This window comes from Panthera pardus, unplaced genomic scaffold (genome assembly GCF_024362965.1).
Source record: "Panthera pardus isolate Hobbes unplaced genomic scaffold, ASM2436296v1 HiC_scaffold_8, whole genome shotgun sequence".
NCBI lineage: Eukaryota > Metazoa > Chordata > Mammalia > Carnivora > Felidae > Panthera > Panthera pardus.
The window spans coordinates 148093507-148117133 of record NW_026527013.1 but is presented as its reverse complement, the minus strand read 5'-3'; the positions used below and the strand labels follow the sequence as shown (position 1 = coordinate 148117133).

Genomic DNA, 23627 nt, shown 5'->3' with positions numbered 1-23627 from the left:
AAGCTTAGTTTTAGTTGGTTGAATGAAATTCCGTTGAACTGTGGTTGAGAATTTGATTGCATTTTGCCTGAGAGAAATGTTGCTGTGGTAATTTGAAAAAATCCGGGGGAAGCGGTGTGACTACACATCAGCCTGTGTGTGGATTCTAACTGGTATGTGAAACTTAAGGGTATAGTTTGGGCAGCACTAATCGGATTAAATACTTGTTTCAATTTTTGCTACTAATTAGAGCTACCAGCTGTGAGCAACTTGAAACAATGTAGTGTGATGTTGTTTTGCTTGTTTATGAGAAGTAGCTGACAATGTGAAAATCATCGCCTTGTGGAGTGCATAGCCTCGAACTTCATAGCCACTTGACACCCGTGTAACCCAGCGGGTCCTGTTTTTGGTTGAGGAAGTCGAACCTCCGGTAGGTTATTTGACCGATACAAAGTCTAGCTAATGGAAAAACAGGGACTATTCTGTTTAGACTCTTCGTTGACCTCTATTACTGTCTAATTTCTCTTGTTGGTGTTTGCGTTGTTTTAAACCTTTAATACTAAAAGAATTTTAAGATTTGCCTGAATATAGACAGAATTCTCTGTTCTAGTTCTTTTCTTGATTTTATGTGACCTTTTCAAAACCTAGACTTGTATCTTTCTCATCTTATGGACGGTGAAGGAGGAGAGAAGCCAAAGGGCAGCATAGTATATAGTTGAAAGGGACCCTGGAGAACATCCATTTGAGCACAACCTTTTGAGGCAAACTGTCCAGAGAGGCTGGTAACTTCCCCTAGGTCCTCCAGATTGTTGATGGCCAAGCTGGGATTAGACTCAACTAGTGTTTACCCTTTCCCTAATTCGTTGTCCATTCTTCTTCTTTTGTATTATATTCTTTTTTCTTTCTAAAGCTTTATTGAGATGGATATACATTTTATTTATACATTCATCAGTGGATAGGCATTTAGGTTGTTTTCACTTTTGGGATATTGTCAATAATACTGCCGTAAATTTCTTCATGTTCTCAGCAACACTTGTTAATGTTTGTCTTTTTGATTATACTGTGTTTGAATTGGTGTATCATTGTTTTGATTTGCCTTTCCCTGATGATGAATGCCCTTCAGTCACTTTTCATATGCTTATTGGCCATTTGTATGATCTGTTTTAGAGAAATGCCTATTTCTATCCCTTGCCCATTTTTAATTTTGTTGTCTTTTTGTTTGTGTATTCTGGATACAAGTCTCTAATCAGCTATATGATTTGTCAGTATTTTTTCTCATTCTGTCAGTTGTCTTTTCACCTTCTTGATGATGTCCTCTGATGCTCTTGTTGTTTCCTGATAATCTACAACTTACAGAACACAGGGGCGCCTGGGTGGCTCAGTCAGTTAAGCGTCTGACTTCGGCTCAGGTCATGATCTCATGGCTCCTTGGTTCAAGCCCCACATCGGGCTCTGTGCTGACCGCTCAGATTCTGTGTCTCCCTTTCTCTCTGCCTCTCCCCTGCTCACACTCTTATCTCCCTTTCGAAAAATAAATAAACATTAAAAAATTAAAAAAAAAAGAGAACACATCCTTATGACCTTTCCCATATCTTCTTTGTTATTGTCCAGTGTTAGCTAAATTTTAAAAAGGCTTTCTATGTCCTGTTGTAATTCACTTTTTTGCCTATGCGCTGAGGCAAGGTGCTGATAAGCGTGGAGATCATCAAAGTGTTGTTGCACGGGAGAGACGGTCCCACCTCATTTCCCACCTAATAGCCTCTACCATTTGAAATACTTCTTAATTCCTGTAGGTATCCCTAGATTCCCCCCAATTTTTGTGGTGCTTTCTTGGTCATGATTTTGGGTAGTGGATTTCTAGTAAAGAGGAAATGCTCTCTACATATTTCTTATGAAGGCTCTTAAGAAGTATGTCAGATTTGTCTATTTGATTTGCTATCATAGCTGTAAGAATCTTTACAAAACATATCGTACAACATCTTCCAATTGGAAACACCAGATGTTTCAAATCAAGTCACCAGGTATTTAGAAAGCTCCAGCTGTGTTCTCAGCATTTTTTTTTTTTTTTACATCTCTCTCCAATTGTTGGCACTTGATGTGGATGACATAGTTTCCAAAAATACGGCTTTAACATTTTTGCTCTCTCCCCCCTTCCCTCAGAGGATGTCCTCCTTCCAGCTCAACCTCAGCCTGCTCAAGGAGCTACTCAGCTTCATCAAGGTCCTCGAGTGGATTGCTTCTATCTTTGCTTTTGCCACCTGTGGAGGTTTTAAGGGCAAAACAGAAATTCAAGTGACTTGTCCTAAAGTTAATGAAAATAAAACGATTACAGCTGCTTTTTTGCCTATCCATTCAGGTTGAATGAAGCATTATTTGAGGCAATTCCAGATGCAAACGTGTGTGATGTAAATTGGAAAAATTATGTCCTTATTGGAGATTACTCTTCTTCTGCACAATTCTACGTTACATTTGCAGTCTTTGTCTTCCTGTACTGCTCAGCTGCCCTTCTGCTCTATGTTGGTTATTATGAACCTGTGTTGGGATAGTCGAAACCTTCCCATGATTGGCTTCATTGTTACTCATTGCCACTTTTCTGTGGTTGGCGAGCACTTCAGCCTGGGCTAAAGCTCTTACAGATATTAAAGTAGCTACTGGTCACAGTATTGTCAAGGAACTTCAGCCTTGTGACCATCAAGAAGTGACATGTTATTTTGGCTCTGTAACTAGTATCGGATCCCTAAATGTGTCTGTGTCTTTGGCTTTCTGAATATGATACTTTGGGGAGGAAATGCATGGTTTGTGTACAAGGAGACCAGTTCACACAATCCATCAAATACTTCTGCTTCCCACCCCAAGGAGGTATTCCACCTCCTTCTGGAATATAATTAAAGGGAGAAATACACTGTATGAAACATATGTCTATACTTTGACCTGTTGCCAACATTTTGAGAAGCATTATTTGTTTCTAATAAAAGTAATGGGTTTTTCAATAAATTGGTGGGTTTAAAATTTTGCTGCTTTTTTTTATATAAAGCCTATGCCTTTCCTAGAAATTTAAGATGTAAATGTATTCTCACATGTAAATTTGAAAATTCAGGGGCCTATTATGAGATGATACACATTTTTAGATGACTGGTTATTTCTTTACTAAGTTGTTTGCCTTCCAGAGTTGTTTACACCTTAAGCCTTAACATATGTCTTCACTCAGAAAAGAGTTACATTGTCATATCATAATAGGAGGAAAATCTCTGTTTGGAATATACACTACTGTAAGTTTGTACAGATCATACATCTAAGACCTGTCTTTGTTTAAGAAAGCCTTGATTACATAAATCATATTTAGAAAAAAACATTTAGTTCAGAATTTGTATCTGAACATTGTTTATATGTTATGAAAAACTTTTAATTGCAAAGACTGGTTGTATGTTTTATTTCTGGTTTTCTAAGTGACCTACAGTACTTAATAGGTGTACTAAAATTGTTTTGGAAATGGGGTTTGGAAATTTCTGATAGATGTATAGTTAAGTTAGTGATTCTGTCGCATGAGGCAGAAGCTTCTATTACACTGGTTGTTTAATAGACTTGCTATAGAAGTAGAAAGAACGTGGTTCAAGTCGAGATTTTGATATGTCTGGGCATTACTGTCAATGGTATTTGTTGTCCTTTGTTGCTCATGCCACTTAGTGCAGGCTGAGACCTAGTCTCCTTGCAAGCAGAAAAATAAGCCACCTGTTCTCGCAGACCCTTTCATAGGGTTAAAAAATTTAAGATTGCCTTTCACTTTGAAACATTTAACCTTTAGATTCAATGAAGTTACTATTTTGAGTATAGCATTGATGTTGTGAAAATAAATGCAATTTGGATTTCATGTTTCTTCATGTTCATTCTTCTTGCACAAGTGGATGATTAAGGAATTATGCATCATAAACGGGAATTTAAGTGAGCTGTATTATGGGTGCACTGTCTTTGTGCACACATTTGGGTGTATTCTGAATGCAGGGATTATTCACATTTTGCTTCCTAATCTTTTTGTTGTGCAGGGCCAGATTTCTCATTCTTACCACATGATTGTTTATATGTGAAGCACATCTTGCTGTTGCCTTATTTGTGTTGCTTTTGTTCATGGCAAGACTTGTCAGTATGAGAATGTATATCTTTTATGCAACAAACTTAATAAAGAAGTTAAAAGAAAAATAAAATTTTCATAAATTGTAAATGTCCTTTTTCACAAATCATGGAAAAATGGTTGTAAATACAAATGATTTTCTTCCTGTCGTAAGTGGTTCTTTAAAGTGTTTAATTATCAAAGTGAGAATGTTTTGATGTCCTCTTCCTCTTCCTCTCTGAAGTCCCTTCCTTCCAGCCTCTCCTCCTCTTCTACGTGATGGTCACACTTTAATGATAGGACATCATCCTAAAGAATTTGTACTTAATGGTTCGGTCCCCGCTGGGCAGTAAGCAGCTACTTGAGTTTATTATACGTTTTGGCAGGTGTGGAAATTTCTCGGTCACCAGGGAACTTTTGATTAAATTACTCCTGAAGTGCACTAATTGGTCTTTTCTACAGTGCTTAGGTAGTTCCAAGGAGATGCTGACCAGCTGGCAGAACTTTGCCCACTAAGATCTAGTCTTCGCTTTGTTTTTCTGGAGTATTGTCTTGCTTTTGTTTTTAAGAAATCATTGATTTTCTCTCCTTCCACTCTATTGATCCTAGTTTCTGATGAAGAATTGAAAAGAAGAGTGGCTGAGGAGCTGGCGTTGGAGCAAGCCAAGAAAGAGTCTGAAAATCAGAAACGGTGAGTTTTGTGATATCTGAGGGAGATTTTGGTGGACTTTTGTCATAATTATGAAATCTTTTTGGAGAGGAGTGATTGTAATAAGACTCATATTTGTGTCTGGGCTGCAGAATGTGTTGAACATATGAACGTGGCCATTTTCTAGTTTTGGATGGTGCTTGTTCAAACCCTCCCTTACTCTCTTCCCACACTTGATTGTGACAGCTGTATCTCTCGTGTGGTTCTTAGCTGCGTGATTATTGTACAGTTTCTCGGTATGTGAGGAGTCTTTCTTGAGGATTCTCCAAGCATTTCTGAGGCTAGTTTCTCTCAGCAAATGGTTTGCGATTGTAAATTGTGTATTCTACTGTGGGTGTTAAGGTTTACGGTATTGTAGCTGCTAGTGAATGTTACATGTTTTACATAGCGCTCATATTAACAGATAGGACTAATTAGTAATGTGCTCACTTAAAAGAGCGGAGACATTGCAGAAATATGTAAGGTTGAAGAATCAAAATCCTCCATAACTCTGTTCTATGGAGATAACCACTCTTGAACATTTTATTCTTTTGTACATCTGTACAATTATTGTCATTGTTACTACTGCTAACAGCTGAAAGAATGTTCACTGAAGTGTTTTTGTAATAGTAGAGAACAGGGAGCAATCCACATGCCCATTATGGGGACAGGATGAATGACTTAGGATACATGCCTACAATGGAGTACTAGACAGTCAAGTAGATCCTCCTGTGCTGATTCAGATAGATGTGGAAAAGCCATAAATTGATAAAAAGCAACGTTCCAAACAGCATAATTTTTTGTGGTAAAAAATACTACTTTTAAAGATTTAAAGTATGTACTTATTCATAAAAATATATGAATACATTTTAATCCAAAATAGAGTCAAGTGTTCCATCTGTGCTCCTTCTGAAATTTGCATGTAGCACAGTGTATTCTATAATCATGTGAAGATCTTTCTACTGTGAATACTAGGCACATGCCTACCATGTGTAGATGCTTAGTATGTATTTGTTCTTATTTTGGACTGCTTAACTATTTTGTTTGAGAGAGCTCAATGTAAAGAATCTTCGAATTGGATTCTAGTCCTCACTGACCACCGGACCTTCAACATATAATTTAACCTCGCTGGGCCTTAAAGATTTTTATCTCTAAACTGAGGAGTCTGAAAAATGTTCCCTAATATTTCTTTCCCTTTGACAATGTGCTGAGCTACCTCTAATTTACTTGAAATGTATGGAATAGGACATAAGTTTTAAGAGTAAGACCACCATTTTCTCAGGAAATAAGGAAGGCTCAGGGCTTAGGGTTTAAAAAAAATCAAGATGTAATTAGTACTGCTAAAAGGGTTTTCTGTGTATTTCAATAGTTTCCTACGCAACACTTTATAATTACTTAATTGGGTTAGGTTGGTGGAGTATATAATTAGAGAGTGGAGTTTAAATATTCAAAAGATTTCAGACCACTTTCATTAAGAAGCAAAGAAAATCGATATGTTATGGTAGAATTTCTTGTCTTTGAAATTTTATTATTTTTAATTGAATTTTATTTTAATAAGGCTTTTTTTTTTGGTTAGACTCTCATATGTACTTTGCTTATTATATTTCACATAGGACTTTTGTCTTTTCTCCACACATGGTACAGGCTTTCAGTTACAATAACTCTCACTGTGGTGTCTTGTTTTTGTTTTCGTGTGTTTTCTCCCCCCTTTCATTATTCAACTCCCATTTGCTCTGCCTTGGTCTGTGAAAGGGTAAAGGGCAAATGGGATGAGTAAAAGGTACCAGTGAGAGCCAATCTCTTATCTCTTGTGGACTGGGGTTGGCAGCTTTGCTGTAACTGGACAAATGACTATTGATAAAGAATTTATTTTCTGTCACCTTTAAGGAGAGCGGAGGGTAGTACAACCTTTTTATTATTTTTTCTTTACAAAAATATTTTGTCTGAAGCCTTCTTCAGAATGAAAATTTCCAGCTGTCAGATCTCGGCAAAAAGTGTGTGTTCATCTGTATGGTAGTTCTTGGAAGAATCAATAGCTATTTTTTTTTTTTTCTTTTTTCTACTGGAGAAGAAACTTTAGAAGAAGCATTAAGAAAGTTTTATGCATAGTCTTTTAAAAGCAACTTTTTGGAGTCACGAGGCATTTATACATTATTGTATCTGTTGCCTTAATTGAGTAAACCCTGGTAAGCAGTTTCAGAGAATGGTTCCTTGTGCCATTGTCCCGTCACTTGTAATGCTGCTTCATTGTTTTCCCTTGCTGTCCAGATGCACACATAACTGCAGGTAGTTTCCCAAGCACTTAAGGTTGGCACGTAGGTACAAGTATGTGTAAGGAATCAAATTTGTGCAAAAAGGACTTTGGAAATCATTTAGATTTTGTTATTTTTCTCTACAGAGTATTTGTTATCCTTGTTTTACCTTCTTATTATGGACATTTGAAAGCACACTGAAAATCAGAGATAAGTACAATGAATCCCTAAAGCCCATCACACTGTTTCAACAATTCTGGCTTCATCTATAATCCATTCATGCTGCCTATGTGGCGAATGGTAAGGGAAGCAGTAATATTTCTTTTCTTTTTAAAATTTTTTTTCTTAATGTTTCTTTTTGAGAGAGAGAGAGAGAGAGAGTGAGAGACAGAGTGCGAGTGGGGGGCGGGGCAGAGAGAGAGGGAGACACAGGATCTGAAGCAGGCTCCAGGCTCTGAGCTGTCAGCACAGAGCCTGACACGGAGCTTGAACTCAGGAACCGCGAGATCATGACCTGAGCCGAAGTTGGACATTCAACCCATTGAGCCACCCAGGTGCCCCACCAGTAACATTTTTAATAAGCTGATGAACTTTGTGGCAGTGAGCTAATCCAAAATGTCTTCCATCAGGCTAGCTTAAAGAAGGACTTTTGTTTCAGTTAGGTTTTTTGGTTGAAAGACTGAAGCTGAACTCTGGGTAACTTAGGAAGCGAGGAAATTTTTAGAAGCATATTGGATAGCTCAAGAGAATCAAAAGGAAGATGAGAGAACTACTAGGTAGGGAAGAACTGAGTACTACTGAAACTGTACACAGCAGGGTAGAAGTAATTCTCCCAAAGGAAATCAGGATGAAGGTTTCACAACAAAGGGGAAAGAATGGTGGGTGGCTAAATTTCATTGAACTGAAGATGTCATCGATTTAAGAAGCATTTGATGTACCACTAAGAAAAAAATTGCTGCAAATTATAGCACAGTAGTTTATCTCTTAGAAATTTTATTGAAAGAGCTCATTAAGATTTACTTTGAATTTTTAAAAAACCTATTACTTTGTGTATTCATGAAAAAGGAAAATGTAAGCAAAATAAATAGGTTAAGGTAGTGTTCTCAAGTGAGGGAGGTTTTGGTCCCCAGGGGCCATAAGACAATGTCTGGAGACATTTTTGACTGTCACAGCTTGTCATTATTGCCATCTAGCAGGTGAGGCCAGAGGTGCTGCTAAAAATCCTGTAATGCATAGGGTAAACCCCCCCACCCCACACAAAGAATGATCTGGCTCAACATGTCCTTGTTCATACTGGGTCTGATTCCTCTGACTCGCTCTTTGACTCAGGGTCTTGATGTTCTTGCTTTTCCATATGGGATCCCATATTCTGTGCTATCAACACCTTGGCAATGCAGCATTCCTTCCTTACAAGGTTGCTCCGTTGTCATTCCTGGGGTGTTTTCCAGGCTGCTGCTGCCAGTTGTGTAAGTTTTGATGCTACGCGCAGGCCGTGACAACCGTGCAGGACTGCCGCGTGGCAGACAGCAGTTGTGAGATGCTTTCAGGCGGGAGAAAACACGGCACATCACAGTCCTGGAGCTGCATTCTCCGGGACAGTCCACACACGCTCCAGGCCATGACATCTGTCAGGTCCGAAAGGACTTCCTGAGGGTCTGCCTCCTGTCCTACCTGCTTGGAAGGCCTTGGACGGCATCTCTGCCTGGCAGTGCCACACGCCATTAGATCCGGTTCAGAAATGTTTGGACTGGCCATTGAAAATTCACCTGAACTCTTTTCCTTTAAATCTCCACTGTCTGAAATCTAACCAGCAGACGTAGCCTAATTAAAAGTTGCTTTGTAGGAAAAGGTCTTCATTAAGACCAGTGACAATGCAGCTGATTGTAAGCCCCATGACTGTATGTGTTGTATTCTCATCGTATCTCAGAAAACATTTGCATGTGGAAGCTCAATTCAGTTAATTTTAGATCCGATTCTCTTTTATGAAAATCTTTAGTTATTTGCTTAGTTGACAAGATGACACCCCCCAAATCACTGACCTAGTAGTAGTACACTACAATTGATGGGTCTAATTTGGAATCCTAGTTTTGCTTACCACCACATCTCATGGATGGAACGGTTGTTTGGTGCATTGGGAGTCAAGAGTAAATTGAATGCCCGTGTCAGCAGTCTGTTTTTGCTGTTATTCTTTATTGCCTGTTTTGGATTATGGCTGACCGTACTGTGTTGTAACCGTAGCAGGCCAATGTAGCAGGCACACAATACGCCACAATATGTGGTCTTTTGCACCCCACCTCCAAGAGTCAGTCTCTGACAGCAAGAAAAATGGAACTACTTCTGACCTCTGACCTTTGGCATTTGAATTTCACCTCTTTACCTGTAAAGGCAAGCGCAGGTGTTTCAGTTTTAATAACCTTTCTTCAAGAAACCAGGAAGGGAATAGCTACGCGATGTTGTAACTAACCGAGCATTAACCAAGATGACTTACCTGCTGTTTTTGATGGACATCAGTTGAAATTTCACCTCATTTTTAATTACTTGGAAAATTACCTTAGATTTGTGAGACTTAAAATAATTAGTTTGGTTAATAAATTAGTTATAAATTTTATCAGTATCTGGGTAAGTTAGAGTAGAGCACAGTCCATTCAGTTTTCAATTTAGAGCATCAAGTAAGGGCTTATGTCAGCAAACAAGGGCTTAAATAAGCTTATTTGTGCATTTAGTTTCTTATCGTAAAAGTGAAATTCACAGTGATGGTATCTTCTGTTTAAACTCATTATGTATCATAATTCATTTCAGCTTTATTATTAGATGTTTTCTGCCCTTGCAGGAAAAAACTGGGAAGGGAAGGAGGAAAGAGTCCACTGGAGAAAAACAGGGTATTGTGGGTTAGCGTCCCACTGAAAATACCTGTCAGAGGGGCGCCTGGGTGGCTCAGTCGGTTAGGCGTCCGACTTCAGCTCAGGTCACGATCTCGCGGTCCGTGAGTTCGAGCCCCGCGTCGGGCTCTGGGCTGATGGCTCAGAGCCTGGAGCCTGTTTCCGATTCTGTGTCTCCCTCTCTTTCTGCCCCTCCCCCGTTCATGCTCTGTCTCTCTCTGTCCCAAAAGTAAATAAACGTTAAAAAAAAAAAAAAACAAAAAACCTGTCAGAAGTTACGTAGGGTGACGCCTTTCATGTAGTGAGCTCTCACAGAAATTGTTGAGTTGAATCACTGGGCCTGGAAAATCCTGACAGTCTTCTAGCAAGGACAGCCTGTTCTATAACATATACATATATATTCTATGTTTTGTTAAAAATAAAAACAAATTATGCCTTTAAAAATCAGACGTTGGGGCACCTGGGTGGCTCAGTTGGTTAAGCATCCAGCTCTTGACCATGAGTCATGACCCCATGGTTCGTGGGTTTGGGCCCTGCATCAGGCTTTGGCACGGACCCTGCTTGGGATTCTCTGTCTCCCTCCCTCTCTCTGCCTTTACCCCGCTCACTCTCTACCTCTCTCTCTCAAAATAAATAAATAAACATTAAAATATTAATAAAAAATAAAAATCAGACTTTAACTAGAGACCATAGATACTTGTCTTATAAATCTTTGTTTTAAGTTAGTGTAGTGTGAAACACCATTTTCCAATTGTAGACACAAATCACACAGTTATGAAATTACATACCTTCAGCCTGTGTGTAATTTCTAGGTGTATAGTACTTAAAAAAAAAACAGTTTTCAGGCAAGAAGTACCATGGATAACCGTACTCATCATAAAAGCGCAGTTTTTTATTTTACTGTTTTTAATGTTTATTTTTGAGAGACAGAGAGTGAGCAAGAGCACATCCGCGAGTAGGGGAGGGACTGAGAGACAGGGAGATCCAGAATCTGAAGCAGGCTTCAGGCTCTGAGCTGTCAGCACAGAGCCCGAGGCGGGGCTCGAACCCATAAGCTGTGAGATCATGACCTGAGCTGAAGTCGGACCCTCAACCGGCTGAGCTGTGCAGGCACCCCTTAAAAGTGTAGTTTTTAAGTGACTTTAAAAGATCACTTAGCAGTCAGTATTTTCTCAAGGCACTCAACTGTCACAGGCAAATGAATTTTAACTTCTGATTTATAAATATTTGCAAATAAGGTGATCGATCCTCTGATACCCGGGTGTAATGTGTATCACTCTGCTGTGATGCGAATGTACTTCTGTGTCTGGCTTGCTAATGGTAGTGGACAGTTTGTTGGCATTATCTGCAAACTACTCCTTTATACTCGCTGACATTTAAGAGCTCCTTCTGTGGTATTAAAAGCCCTAATATAATAGATTTATTTTCTTATTGAAGCCTTTTTTTTTTTTTAATGCATACTGCATTGCTGTTGTTTTATACCCATCCCTTTTCTATTACATTTGTTTAAAAGTAGATAAAGACCTAACCCGTTCCCAGTGCAGTAGGAAGATCACGTTTAGCCACCCAGTACTTTTCCGGGGAACATGACTGGAAGTGCTTTGTATGTACTGATTATTGGAATCTCTCACCATCTGCTGCTTTCATCTTTTTCTCTTCAAGTGACACTTTTCTCTTTTTAATAGAATCTACTCCATTCTATAACCAGTCATTATAGAAGGTTGGATTATTGAGTCTGTGTTTTATTTAAATCTCTTCTTTTTCCAAAGCCATTTTTCTTTCCTATCAATGCTACGTTGTTGGAGAAGCCCACCCCGAATCCTGTTGAAGAAGCTCTTTCTACATGGTAGGAATATTAAGCCTGGAAAACCAGAATCAGTCAAGCATGCCGTAGAAATCTGTAACTTTTTTACTGATTGTATTAACAGCAGTGATGTTCAACCACTTCTTGTTCACGTGTATCTTCTGATAGTAATTACAGAGTTTTCTCTCGTGAAGCATAGTGTTTGAAGTTATTTGTGCCAAAATTGGTTTCTGCATTTGGAAGTTTCTACGAATTGGTTTCTGCGTGTTCTGTGGTTGTAGTGGTTCTTGTTGCTGTTTCTGCATTGCCCAGTACAATCCGGGGATGGGAGGGGGTGGTAATGTGCTCTGTGAATCATTTATCATTCCTTCCATAACACTGACAGTAGCATTAATAGTTTATCACTGTTTCATAGAAACATATGACTGAAGTAGACATATGTGAAGCTTCTTAGTCAGCAGCCGAACCAGGACTTGGATTGGACAGCCCCTCAGCCCCACACTGTCGATTGCTGAGGTGATAGAATCATATTGACTCTCATCATCCTGTAAAACATTGATTCAAAGGAAGCTCCACATGGGACTCCAATATAAAGTGCCATCTGGTTAGGGCTAGGACTAGGGTTGTAGAGCTCTGTCAGCCTTTTCCTCCCTCTTTTCCCTTCCTAGAGACCTGGGAATCATCTTCATAGGCCCTGATGCTAATTAGGGCTTAGTTTGAGAAACCTGGGGTCAGGATAATTTTCTCTCCAATTTGGACACTTTCTGTGTGAGGAGTGTACTTGTCTTGTCCAAACGGCATTTCTTGGATGGATGTGGTTTTGTTTTTGTTCTAGAAGGTGAGTGGGCAGTGGCCTGATGTCCATTTCCTTGAGTCCAGAAGTTAGTATTTATGGACGGTGGTCCACGTAGGCTGGGCCTTACCCTGGCTGAGCACGCAGTCCTGGCCTTTCTGGAAGACATCTGCTGATCCTGCTGGTAATGAATGCTGTGTTGGGAAGAGTGTAGAAGAATGTGAGATCCTTCTATGGCAGTTCCCTTTGGAAACTGGAAAAATACATGGACAGGGTCCCTTCTTTCTTCTTCTGACTTTAACAGCTTTGCCAGTAGAGTCTCAAGCTGAAAAGGAGTGTGGGCAACACGGTTGTAAATCAGATGTAAAGTTTTTTCTCAGCATTATAATATTTCCAAACATTGACACATTTTGATGTTTAAGTAATAACCCCTCCCCCTTCCTTTCCTGGTTGGTGAAAACTGTTAAAAAGCTAGTGGCTCATGTTAAGTTTCTAGTAAGTATTTTGCTGAGAGAACCCATATTCTTTCATATCCCATTCTTATCCAGAAGTGGATATGGTTTGTCTTTGGAAACTTTCTTCACAGTTTATACATGACAGACACACATAGGATATACACTCTGGGGTCACATATTATCTGTTATGAAAACCATTTCCAGTTCAGGACCCATTTGCCCAACTAAAATGAGAAAATTAAAAAAAAAAAAATTGTAGGTGGTGTTGCCTTGTATTTGTTGTGTGTTCAGTGCTGTTCTGAGCACTTTATGTATTTTAAGTCATTCATCCTCTCAGCACCTCTGTTACCCCCACTTTATAAATAAGAAACATGAGAGGTAAAGGAGCTTGCCCAGGCCTGTATCTAGTAAGCGGTGGGTCTGGGATTCAAACCCAAGTCGATGGAGTCCATGCACTTTACTGTCCCACAGTACTACCTTCCCATGTGTACAGGGAGTCCTTCCCTTAAAGTTTTTCATTTATCATTGTGGGGAGGAGTAGCAAGCATTTACTTGGATTTTCACCTCTGAATCATAGTGGATAAAAGATCGCTTCAAAAAGGATCTCCGTAGGTGTGCTCCTGGTTATTAGATCTGGGCAACTTTATTTTATTTTTTTACAACTTCCTTTTTTTTTTTTTTTTTTTTTTTTTTTTTTTTAATTTTTTTTTTCAACGTTTTTTATTTATTTTTGGGACAGAGAGAGACAGAGCATGAACGGGGGACGGGCAGAGAGAGAGGGAGTCACAGAATCGGAAACAGGCTCCAGGCTCCGAGCCATCAGCCCAGAGCCTGACGCGGGGCTCGAACTCACGGACCGCGAGATCGTGACCTGGCTGAAGTCGGACGCTTAACCGACTGCGCCACCCAGGCGCCCCACAACTTCCTTTATTTTAGGACCAAAATCTTTTGAGAATTTGTGTTTAAAGTTAATATTCTTTATTTATGTAGGCTGTAACTTAATTATTAAATGCTCATTTGTGTACATATTTTAAATGATGGAGGCAATGTAAATTCCTTATTAGCTTAAGATTGGGACATTTTTCTTAACTGCTCAGTGTGGTGGCTCCGCACGTGGCAGCAGGTGGTCCTCTGCCTCCTGAACTTTAGAGATGAGTGTCAGCTTCTGGTCACTGAGGCACACGTGTGCTCAGCAGTGTTCTGTTGAGTTCAGTGGAGCCACCTGGGCCCTGCCATTGTTCGAGAAGTAATAAAGAGGTGTAGGATTTACTTAAATGACTGTGGAGTGGAAATCATTTTGCATTTCTACTTTTATATTCATTCTTGGGCTTTTTCTTTGTTTTTTTTTAGGAGACTTACAGTCATTCTAGTATTTTTATCCGTTGTGTTGCTTCATGTGTTGGATTTTTGGTTTGTAGCGTTTGTTATTATTTGTCTTTTCTGTAATAGTCAAAGTAATTTGATAAGGTATCACATTTAGTTGACAAACTTCTGTGTTTTTAAATCAGTTAAGAAAATTAGCTGTTAGGGCAATGTGCCTTTGGAACTAGAATATAGAATTCCTGCGTTGAGTAATGTGCAGGTACGATGTGTGTGGAGCAATTTATCATATACTGTTGACAGCTGCTTCCCTACGCATATACTGTGTAGCACCTTCACACTCAAACTATTTCACTTGAACTGGTTTTCGAAGTTATCCCATTAAAATGATTTTAGTGTGCTTTTTGACATCAAGTATAAAGTATAAAAATAGTTTATTAACCATTAATGTTTCAATTAATGATTTAAATTTAAGTTCCTTCACAGCTTCTTAGAATGGATTGCTTAAATTCCTTATCTCCCGGTGCCATTTGACGAATGGTGATTAGATTAGAACAAGAATTGCTTAAAAACCCATAAATTACAATTTTGCTATAAGTACAATAGGATGATGGATTAAAAGCAAACCAAATCAAAACAAAACCAAAAAAAAAAGGCAACTGAGACCACTAATTTAATATGGGAAATGTCAATTAATTTAAAGACCATTGCCCATACTCTGGTTTCTCTTCATATAAATCTTTCACCTTTTAAAAACCATTACCCAGCAGTGTCTGCAATCTTTATTATTGCTACAGAGCCTGGTAGGTTTGACTTAGGTCATTCCTCAAACTACTGAAAACACGGATGTTTATTTGTAAAAAAAATACACACACACACACACACACACACACACACACACACACACAAGAAATACCTATTGAAGAAATTCAGATAATATAGAAGAACAAAAAGTTAATCATCTTTCCCCCTCTCTCCCTTACTCTGCTGTTTCCCCGTAGAAAACCATTCACACATTCATACCCGGGGGGAAATATATTCTTAACAGTGTTTTACATGGTTTGTGTTTTAAACAAAATGAGATTGAAGTAATGTTGTATAACTTGCTTTTTTTCCCTTCCCAATCTTATATTGTGGGCCTCTTCCCATGTGTGCCATTTATACAGATCTTACAGGTAGACTTTAGATCTGATAATACACGCCATTTAAGAAGACTCTACGTAGGAAAAGTAATAGTCACAGTAATAATATGTAATAATAAGTAATAATAGTAACAGCGGATAGTTTTTGAACCCTTCCTTTGTGCCGAGCACTGGTGCAAGCACTTTGCACGGATTGATCATTTAATCCTTCACAGCAGTGCTGTGAAGGAAGTTCTCTTCTGCTGGTACACTCACTTTGCAGATGAAGTATCTGAAACACACAGAGATTCACTTGCTTACAGTCACATGCCCAGAAAATAGAGAAATTGGGATTTGAACACAAACAGTCTGGAATCTGAAATCATACTGATCACCACTCTACTTGACTGTGTCTCAGAGGCTAAATTATTTTCTGGTCCAACAGTGATGTTACCGATTATATATTAGTCTGAATGTTCTGTCTGAGGCTCTTTTGATGTGGTTTACTGAAGTTTTATGTTTTTCAGATTTCAGTACAATTTTTCCATTGATTGTTGAGCTCAATAAATAAGGAATTTAGTTTTGAAAAGAATTCATAAGTAAAGGGATTTTTTTGGGTATTTTTTTAAATTCACATGACTGTATTTTGAAATAAAACTGTCAAAATACTGTCAAATAGTGGATGAAAATTAATATTTCAGTAAATTTTGCTATACAATGTTGGGAATTATGTATTTCTTTATGAATATACCTGTCAACCATACAATTCGGTTTTTATAGACTTAAAGAAAAAGAGCCCAAACTATTGTCCAAGTGAGTTTCTGTAACATAAGTTATTTGTACACCTCCAGGTAGGTTTGACATAGAAAGCACTTTCCTGAAACTACTGAAAACTTACATGTTAGCCTAACAAAAATTGAGGGTAATATTAGAATTTTGATTACTGATTATTCTTGCTCCCTTCTTCTTGCCTTTATGTCTCTCCTTTCCCCCTTCTAATTAATTAGCCCTGTTGTCCCTGCTTTTCAAATGTATTGCAAATCCATTGTCCCTCACTATTTCTATCCCTACTTAGTCTAAGCTAGCGGTTTTCAGTTGGGGGATAGTTTCCTCTCGCCCCCACCCCTGGGGCATTTGGCCATGGCTGGAGACCTTTACAGTTGTCACAACGAAGAGGGTGGTCCTGGTGTCTAGGGAGTGGGTGGTGGCCAGGGATGCTGGTAAATATCCTATGATGCATAGAACAGCCTCCAACAACATAGAATTATTCAGTCCAAATGTCATCAGTGCTAAGGTTGAGAAACCCTGGTCTAAGTCTTTATCATTTCTCATTTGTACAATTACAAAGTCTCCTCCAGAGAGCCACCCTGGTCTCCAAGTTCTCTTCACAAAGCAGTATTAGCGTGCTTTTTTTTTTAAGTAATGTCTGTACCCACCGTGGGGCTTGAACTCATGACCTTGGATCAAGAGTCGGATGCTCTACTCACCCAGCTAGCCGGGTGCCCCTAAAGATGTATTTTGAATCATAGGAGTTTATTTGCTTAAAATTTTCGACTGGATTTTCATTAGATTTAGCATAAAGTCCGGATCTTTCCATGACCTTCTAGTCCTCTGATTCCTTTTGTATATGAATATGCTCATGCCTCATCTCTTACCACCTTCTCATTGGACATTTCAGTGGCATCAGCTGCAAACCTGTTTGTGCCTACAGCTCTTTGCCTACGATACTTGTATTCCATTTTTGCATGGCTGGCTTCCTCTTTACTATTTGGTGTTCTTTCCAGCCCCACAGAGAGGCTTTCCCTGATTATTTTACCTAAATATTTTTTCTTTCCTGTCCTCTCACTCTGGTTATCTTTTTCTCTACTTTGTTTCTTCATTGCACTTTGGCTGTTGATTGACGGTCTCTTCCACTGGAATAGGAGGGCAGAACTCATATATATATAGTAAGTGTCAACAAGAATGCATTACCAAATTAAAATGATATTTTATGGTTATGGCTAAATAGGATTAGAATGGGATAGAATTTGTCCAGAAGGGAAAAGAGGCAGGAGAATTATCATGTGACAACAGCAGCTCTCACTTAATGATTGCTTCCTGTTTACCGGGTGCCGTGCTGCTGTATTTGTGTACCTTAGCTCCGCACTCCCGCAGGAGCCTTCTGACCACCCTTCCTTAGCCTGTATGGCAGCCTGTAGGATGATACCCCTCACAGTTCCTCAGGATTCAAGGCTGGGCGCCCCCCCTGCCAAACTGGGAGCAAATGGATGGGTAGCTCTGCTCCTCACAGGTTTGATTTACAGTTGGAACGCCACGCCACTCGGAGAGGCTGAGTCCCTTGCCCTAGGCTGTGTTACTGACAAAAGGCAGCGTCAGGATTCGAATCCAGCTCTCTTTCCCCTTACACCTCTTTCCCAGCTGTTCCTCTTCAGCTTTCTTGGGCCTCAGGAAACAACTGTGGTTCATGTCTTCCCCTCTAGTAGTGTAACTGGCTCGCAAGTTTAACTGCAGAGGCAGCATTTTTTTTGGTTTCATGTGACTTAGGCAAAAAATGATGTATTTTTCTATCCTGTCCTGAGACAGTTGCTTAGTCAGCAATGTCTAGAAGTGAAAGACTGACAGTTAGGAGACTATGGTTTGGACTCTGGACTATTTTTGTTGGCAACTAAAAACCTACGAAAAATTTGAACTACATCTAAAATACACACTGTGTCACACACTCATACTTCTATGACTGAGTGTGTTTTATCTCAGTCTGTGAACCTTGAATGTTGGGACAGAAATCAGAAAGTCTGTGGCTCTAGCCGCACGCCTCTCATTAGTCCCCTCGAATCCTGTTGAAGGTGTTCCAGTTTTCCTTTGAACATTTGGTGCTTTAAGTTCAAGAGGAGCCTGGGGTCACATGGATTTGTATTTTGAAAATTTGTGTCCTTTACCTGGTTTTTTGAGATCGTTTTTTCTTCTTCTTGTTGTTGAATCCCAAGAGACCAGGAAGGTTTCCTCAGCCTTCCTGGCTTCAAGGATTCGGTGTCCATGCAAGGCCCCCGGGGAGATAAAAGCCCAGGAGGGTCCACGATGGCAGATTGTTCTGAGTTTCAGCATTTCTGTACTCTTTGCTATTTGAATGTTGTCTTGTGCTTCATGCTTTCTTGTCTATCCTCCCACTACCTTTAATTTTTTTTTTTTTTTGGTTGACTTTTTTGCTTTTTGTTTTTTCATTTCCAGCAGCTTGTCATAGGAATGACACACACTCAGCAAACCCAGCTTTAGACAGCTTTTTGCAGACAAGAACAACAAATTCACCAGTCAGGGAGCAAAGTGAGAGAAAAATGAAGAACAATATTAGAAAAGAACCCTTTGGGAAGCTGCACAAAAAATGTTATATTAAAATCGATACCAGGGCTTGACCTTTTGTGGTACTGTATATTTTAAAGGCTTCTATTGATTCTCTTTTAATAACATGTTTATTCTAGTTTACTGACATAAGCCTAGGGAGAATACAAAAAAGAAAAGATCAAATTCTTTATTATGGTGGTCATTTAAATTTGTCTTAGGCATTTTTCATGACTGACTAGCGTTATCTTGATGTATTTAACATATATCATTCTAACACAGTATAAAACTGAGAGGTTATAAAAGTGGCAAAGTGATTTTTTAATTTACTCTTATTGACAACATGCCTGGCCTTGCTGTGTTATATAAGTGTGCCCCCCCCCCCCCGCCCCCATAGAATTTCTTGCTTTTCTGCATGTGTGTATAGATAACAGAGAAGTATCATTTTGAATTTTCCTCTCCTAAAAATCATTGGTAATATGATCTGCTGATTCCGGTACCATATGGTGACAATTCTGTGCACAGAGACATAACACCTTTGACTGCATAACGAATGGCAAAATGCTGAAGAATAGGAAATTGCCTTAACTGATCCTTTTGATCACTCAATCTTCTCATTTCAGAGAAATATCCTTTGCTTTTCTCTGTGAGCAGCTGGCTATTCAGTCTTCAGTCAGGAAGGCAGCCCTCTTCAGGGTGTTGCCCAGTCTTGACTTGATTGCACTGTGTGCTCATCCTCTCCAGTTTTTCCCATTAGGAGAAAAACAGGATTAATTTTCTTACCTCATTCTGATGATTTTCCCCAACATACAGATATTAAGAGATATCCAGAACAGCAGGAAGGACTTGAAAGATACACCTGGAAAGGTTATCCTGTAAATGGCAAATTAAATGAGATTCAACCTGTAGAACATCAAGTTAATAGGCTTAGGGAGAAATAGGATGCTCGGATCTAATTCACGGTTTTAATATAATAGTCCTGTTGTTTATGGGACATCTGATATCACATGTCGAGAAGCCAGACAGCAATTCCAGGAAGGCTGTAATGAATTAGAGGACATTTTGAAAGGGCAAATAAATTAATCAAGAAGCTAAGAGAATCAGAAGATTGGGAGACATGTATCGTAGCGTGGTGGGGAGAGGGCTCAGCAGTATGTAGCTTGGGGGTCCCTGAGGAGGTCCAGAGAGCTGCCAGTTTCCCCTACCCGTGAAACTTCAAATGCTGCAGGGATCTGGAGTCAGCAGCAGCCATGACACGGGCCACCTTCTCTGCCCACTTCTAGTGGCCCCTCAGGCCCTCGATAAGGGGAATTGGTTCCTGAGCACCAGCCTGTCCCTGAGCCTCTCTAGAGTCTGCCTCTGCTTGTTTCTCTTCCTTTGTCTGTAGTCGATTCTTTCTCGTAGCCTGCTCTGCTTTTCTATGTTCTATCATCCCCTCACCCGTACCCTCTTCCTACTATTTGAGAATATCTATGGGTAAAAGGATAGAGGCACACAGTAGTAATAAATGTTTTACTCTAATTTCAAAAGTAATGTGCACTGTAGACAAAATTAGAGAAAAGCAGCTAAACAAAATGAAGAAGATGAAAATTGCCAAAATCCCACTGCTCCCAAAAAACCGTTGTAAATATTTTGGTACATGGGGGAAGGTAACAGAAGTGATGTCGTATTGTAACTCCTGTTTTTCTAAGCTGCCTTACGTTTCTTCTTAAACGTATCATGGACGTTTTGTCATTGGATACTTTCATGGTAGTTCACCATTTGAGACTTTGCCTTCCAAATAAATAGCTCAGAATGTTTCACTACTGTGGAGAATGCTTTGAATATCCTTGTTAGCAAATTAACACATATCCAGTGTTATTTCCTTTCCTATTACAGTATTATCCAGCATTGCTTCCTTGGGGTAAATTTCTCCAAGTAGAATTGCTCAGGCAAAAATTATGCGAAATATTATTGCCAGTGTACCTTCAAGAAATTGTGTTGGTTAACTCATTACCCATGAGTCGCTGCTTTTGCCTCACTGTTGCAAATTTTGGGAATATAGTAGTAAAACTAGTGTTGTGTTACATTATGCCCATGTGATCATACCTTCTCAGATTTGTTTGGCTAGCATTTTCATTGATTTTAGATGGGTGGTTCTTTGTGGGATGGAGGTGTCTTTTTGTTGGTCTTGTTACCGAAGGAGTGCCGTGAGAGTTTAAGCACCTGTTAAATACTTGGCAGATAATTTTGGGTTATTTAACAATAACCCAAATAGATTAAATAATAAATAAAATAATAGACAAAAAAAACTGTTACTCAGTTCTGATCTTGTGTCAGCTGTCTCTAGATATAAGAACCTGTCAGTGAGATCTGTATGCAGCTGAAGAGATGCGATAGGCTTAGAGCAGTGAGAGACAGTATGTGGCTGGCGGGCTCCAGAACTTGATGTTCCTAAAATTGCCACCCTAGATCTGGCCTAAATGTGGTTTGGTTAGCTGATCGGCACCATGTCACATCTGTGAATGTATGATTGTGTTCTAAGATCAGCAGAAGAAATAAACCAGCTTTGAGATGTTTCCAGTTTTATAAACCACGCCTTGCACACAGTTTGTACTAAATAAATATTTGTTGAATGTTGAATTTGGCCTTACTTTCATCTTTTAAAGGATAACACAGTGTTTGCTTTTTGCTTGCTACAAAAAATGAAATGAAAGGAAAATCAAATAAATTTGAAGATTGAAATGAAAAACCTGTGAAAGGGAAGTGGGTGACTGAAGTCTAGGCTTAAAAAAATTGCATGGCAGAGGGGCGCCTGGGTGGCTCAGTCAGTTGAACGTCTGACTCTTGATTTTGGCTCAGGTTGTGATCTCAGGGTTGTGGGATTAAGCCCTCGGCTGGGCTCTGCGCTGAATGTGGAGCCTGCTTAAGACTCTCTCTCTCCCTCTCTCTCTGCTCTTCTCCCTCACTTGCGTGTGCTCTCTGTCTCTCAAATTAAAAAAAAAAAAAAAGCTGTGTAGTTTACACTTTTGTTTCTTTTCTTGTTTCTTGATTTTTCTATAATTACCTGATTTTAAATTTGTAATTAGCACAGTTGTTTTCATAAATGTTCGTCTTATTCTAAAAAGTGTAAGTACATGTTTTTGCTGGAACGTCTCTTGATTCTGGACTAATAGCAGATGCAGAAGACAAGTTAGACATTCACTTCACCCTGGTGTGAGGGATAGCCTGGGGATGTGCACGTGCTTCTCCCCGACGCCACGTGTGCTGACGAGTATAATAAACATAGAAGTGGCGTTGTAGAGATGGAAGAGATTTGGGTGCGTATGCACGTGTGTTTTTAGACAAAAAGCACCCAGAATTGGGAGTCAGAAGACGGGGGATCTAGTCCTTCCATATCCAGTTATTAACTGTTTGAGGATGGATGAATCACAGAATTTCTTTATCTCCGAAAACATGGAAACAGTTATGAGAGAGTGAGGTCCTACTGCTTTCCTAGTGTTTTGAAGATCAAATAATATATTGCAGTCACGTTGGCCCTATAAACTTTTATAATAATACTATTTTAAATAATAAAAGTAATGACTGTTATTACCACAGCTACTTCTACTACCACTATTAATCTCTTGAATAAACTCCCTTCTGTTTGCAAATATGATGGTGGAGATAGAATGCAGATGTTTAACCAGTAGAACCCAGACTTTCTTCAGTTTGCTGTATCACGGGGATTATATTCCGTAGATCACTGAACCAAAGTAAAAAGTATCTGCATTTGGAAATTTTCCTGATTGCAAAGTGTTGTGCTCTTTTAAAGAAGTTTCTTTTGCCCTTTTCCCTTTCCTACCCCTGGCCTAGAAACTGTTCCCCCTTCACATCGCTTTTTCACTCATATATATATATATGAGTGAAATATATATATGAATATATATATATATATATATATTTTTTTTTTGGTCTGCTACTTAATTATCCCAGTGTCTTAAATTGCTGCTTTCCTTTGCTTTTTGGACATATATCATAATTCGTGCTGTACTGAGAGGTACCTTAACCTGACCTCTATGCTGAAAAGCATTATAAATCTTGGTTCCATTTGAGTTTTATCTTTATTTATAAGCTAGCTTTTCTGAAACTTTCCTTTTGCTTTCACGGCCCACCTTTGCAATGCAATCAGTCTTGTTTTCTAGAACTCTGAAGCTCCTCTGTTATTCTTTCTCAGGAGATGGCGTATTAGTTGGCTATGGCCACCATGACAGAATACCACCAACTGGATAGCTGGAAACAACAGAAATTTATTCTCCCAGTTCTGGAAGCTGGAAGTCCAAATTAAAGTGTTGTCAGATTTGGTTCCTCCAGGGGCGCCTAGGTGGCTCGGTCAGTTGAGCATTCAGCTCTCGATTTTGGCTCAGGACATGATCTCATGGTGATGGGATTGAGCCCCATGTCAAACTCTATATTGGGCTCTGCTGAGTGTGGAGCCTGCTTAGGATTCTTTCTCTTCTCCTCTCTGCCTCCCCCCTGCTCCTATGTGTGCACTCTCTCTCTAAAATTCAAAAAAGAAAAAAAAAAAAAAGCCAGAGATTTGGTTTCTCCTGAGACTTGTCTCCTTGTCTTGCTGATGGCTGACTTTTCTCTGTGTCTTTATCTGGCTCTGCCCTCCCTGCCCCATCCCCCATTTTGAGAGCATCCTTGGTATGTCTTCCTCTTAGAAGGACAGGAGTCCTATTGGATTAGGTCCCATGTTTATTTATTTTTGAGAGAGACAGAGTGTGAGTGGGGAGGGGCTGGAAGAGAGGGAGAGACAGAATCCGAAGCAAGCCCCAGGCTTCTAGCTGTCAGCACGGAGCCAGATGCGGGGCTCAAACCCAGGGACTGCGAGATCAGTCCACCCAGATGCTCCACCTTGCATTTAAATAAATACT

The 23627-nt window shown here is 39.4% G+C and overlaps 1 protein-coding gene and 1 pseudogene across 2 annotated transcripts in view; both read left to right on the top strand.

Annotated features, from left to right (window-relative positions):
* The window catches only part of CHCHD3 (coiled-coil-helix-coiled-coil-helix domain containing 3), a 279336-nt gene that overhangs the window by 55236 nt on the left and 200473 nt on the right, over window positions 1-23627 (top strand). For both annotated transcript variants that reach the window (XM_019452778.2, XM_019452779.2), the window contains exon 3: window positions 4694-4775. In XM_019452778.2, the coding sequence (XP_019308323.1) occupies window positions 4694-4775 (82 nt within the window). The remainder of the gene's footprint in view (window positions 1-4693; window positions 4776-23627) is intronic.
* LOC109269020 (synaptophysin-like protein 1) lies at window positions 1968-4178 on the top strand (annotated as a pseudogene).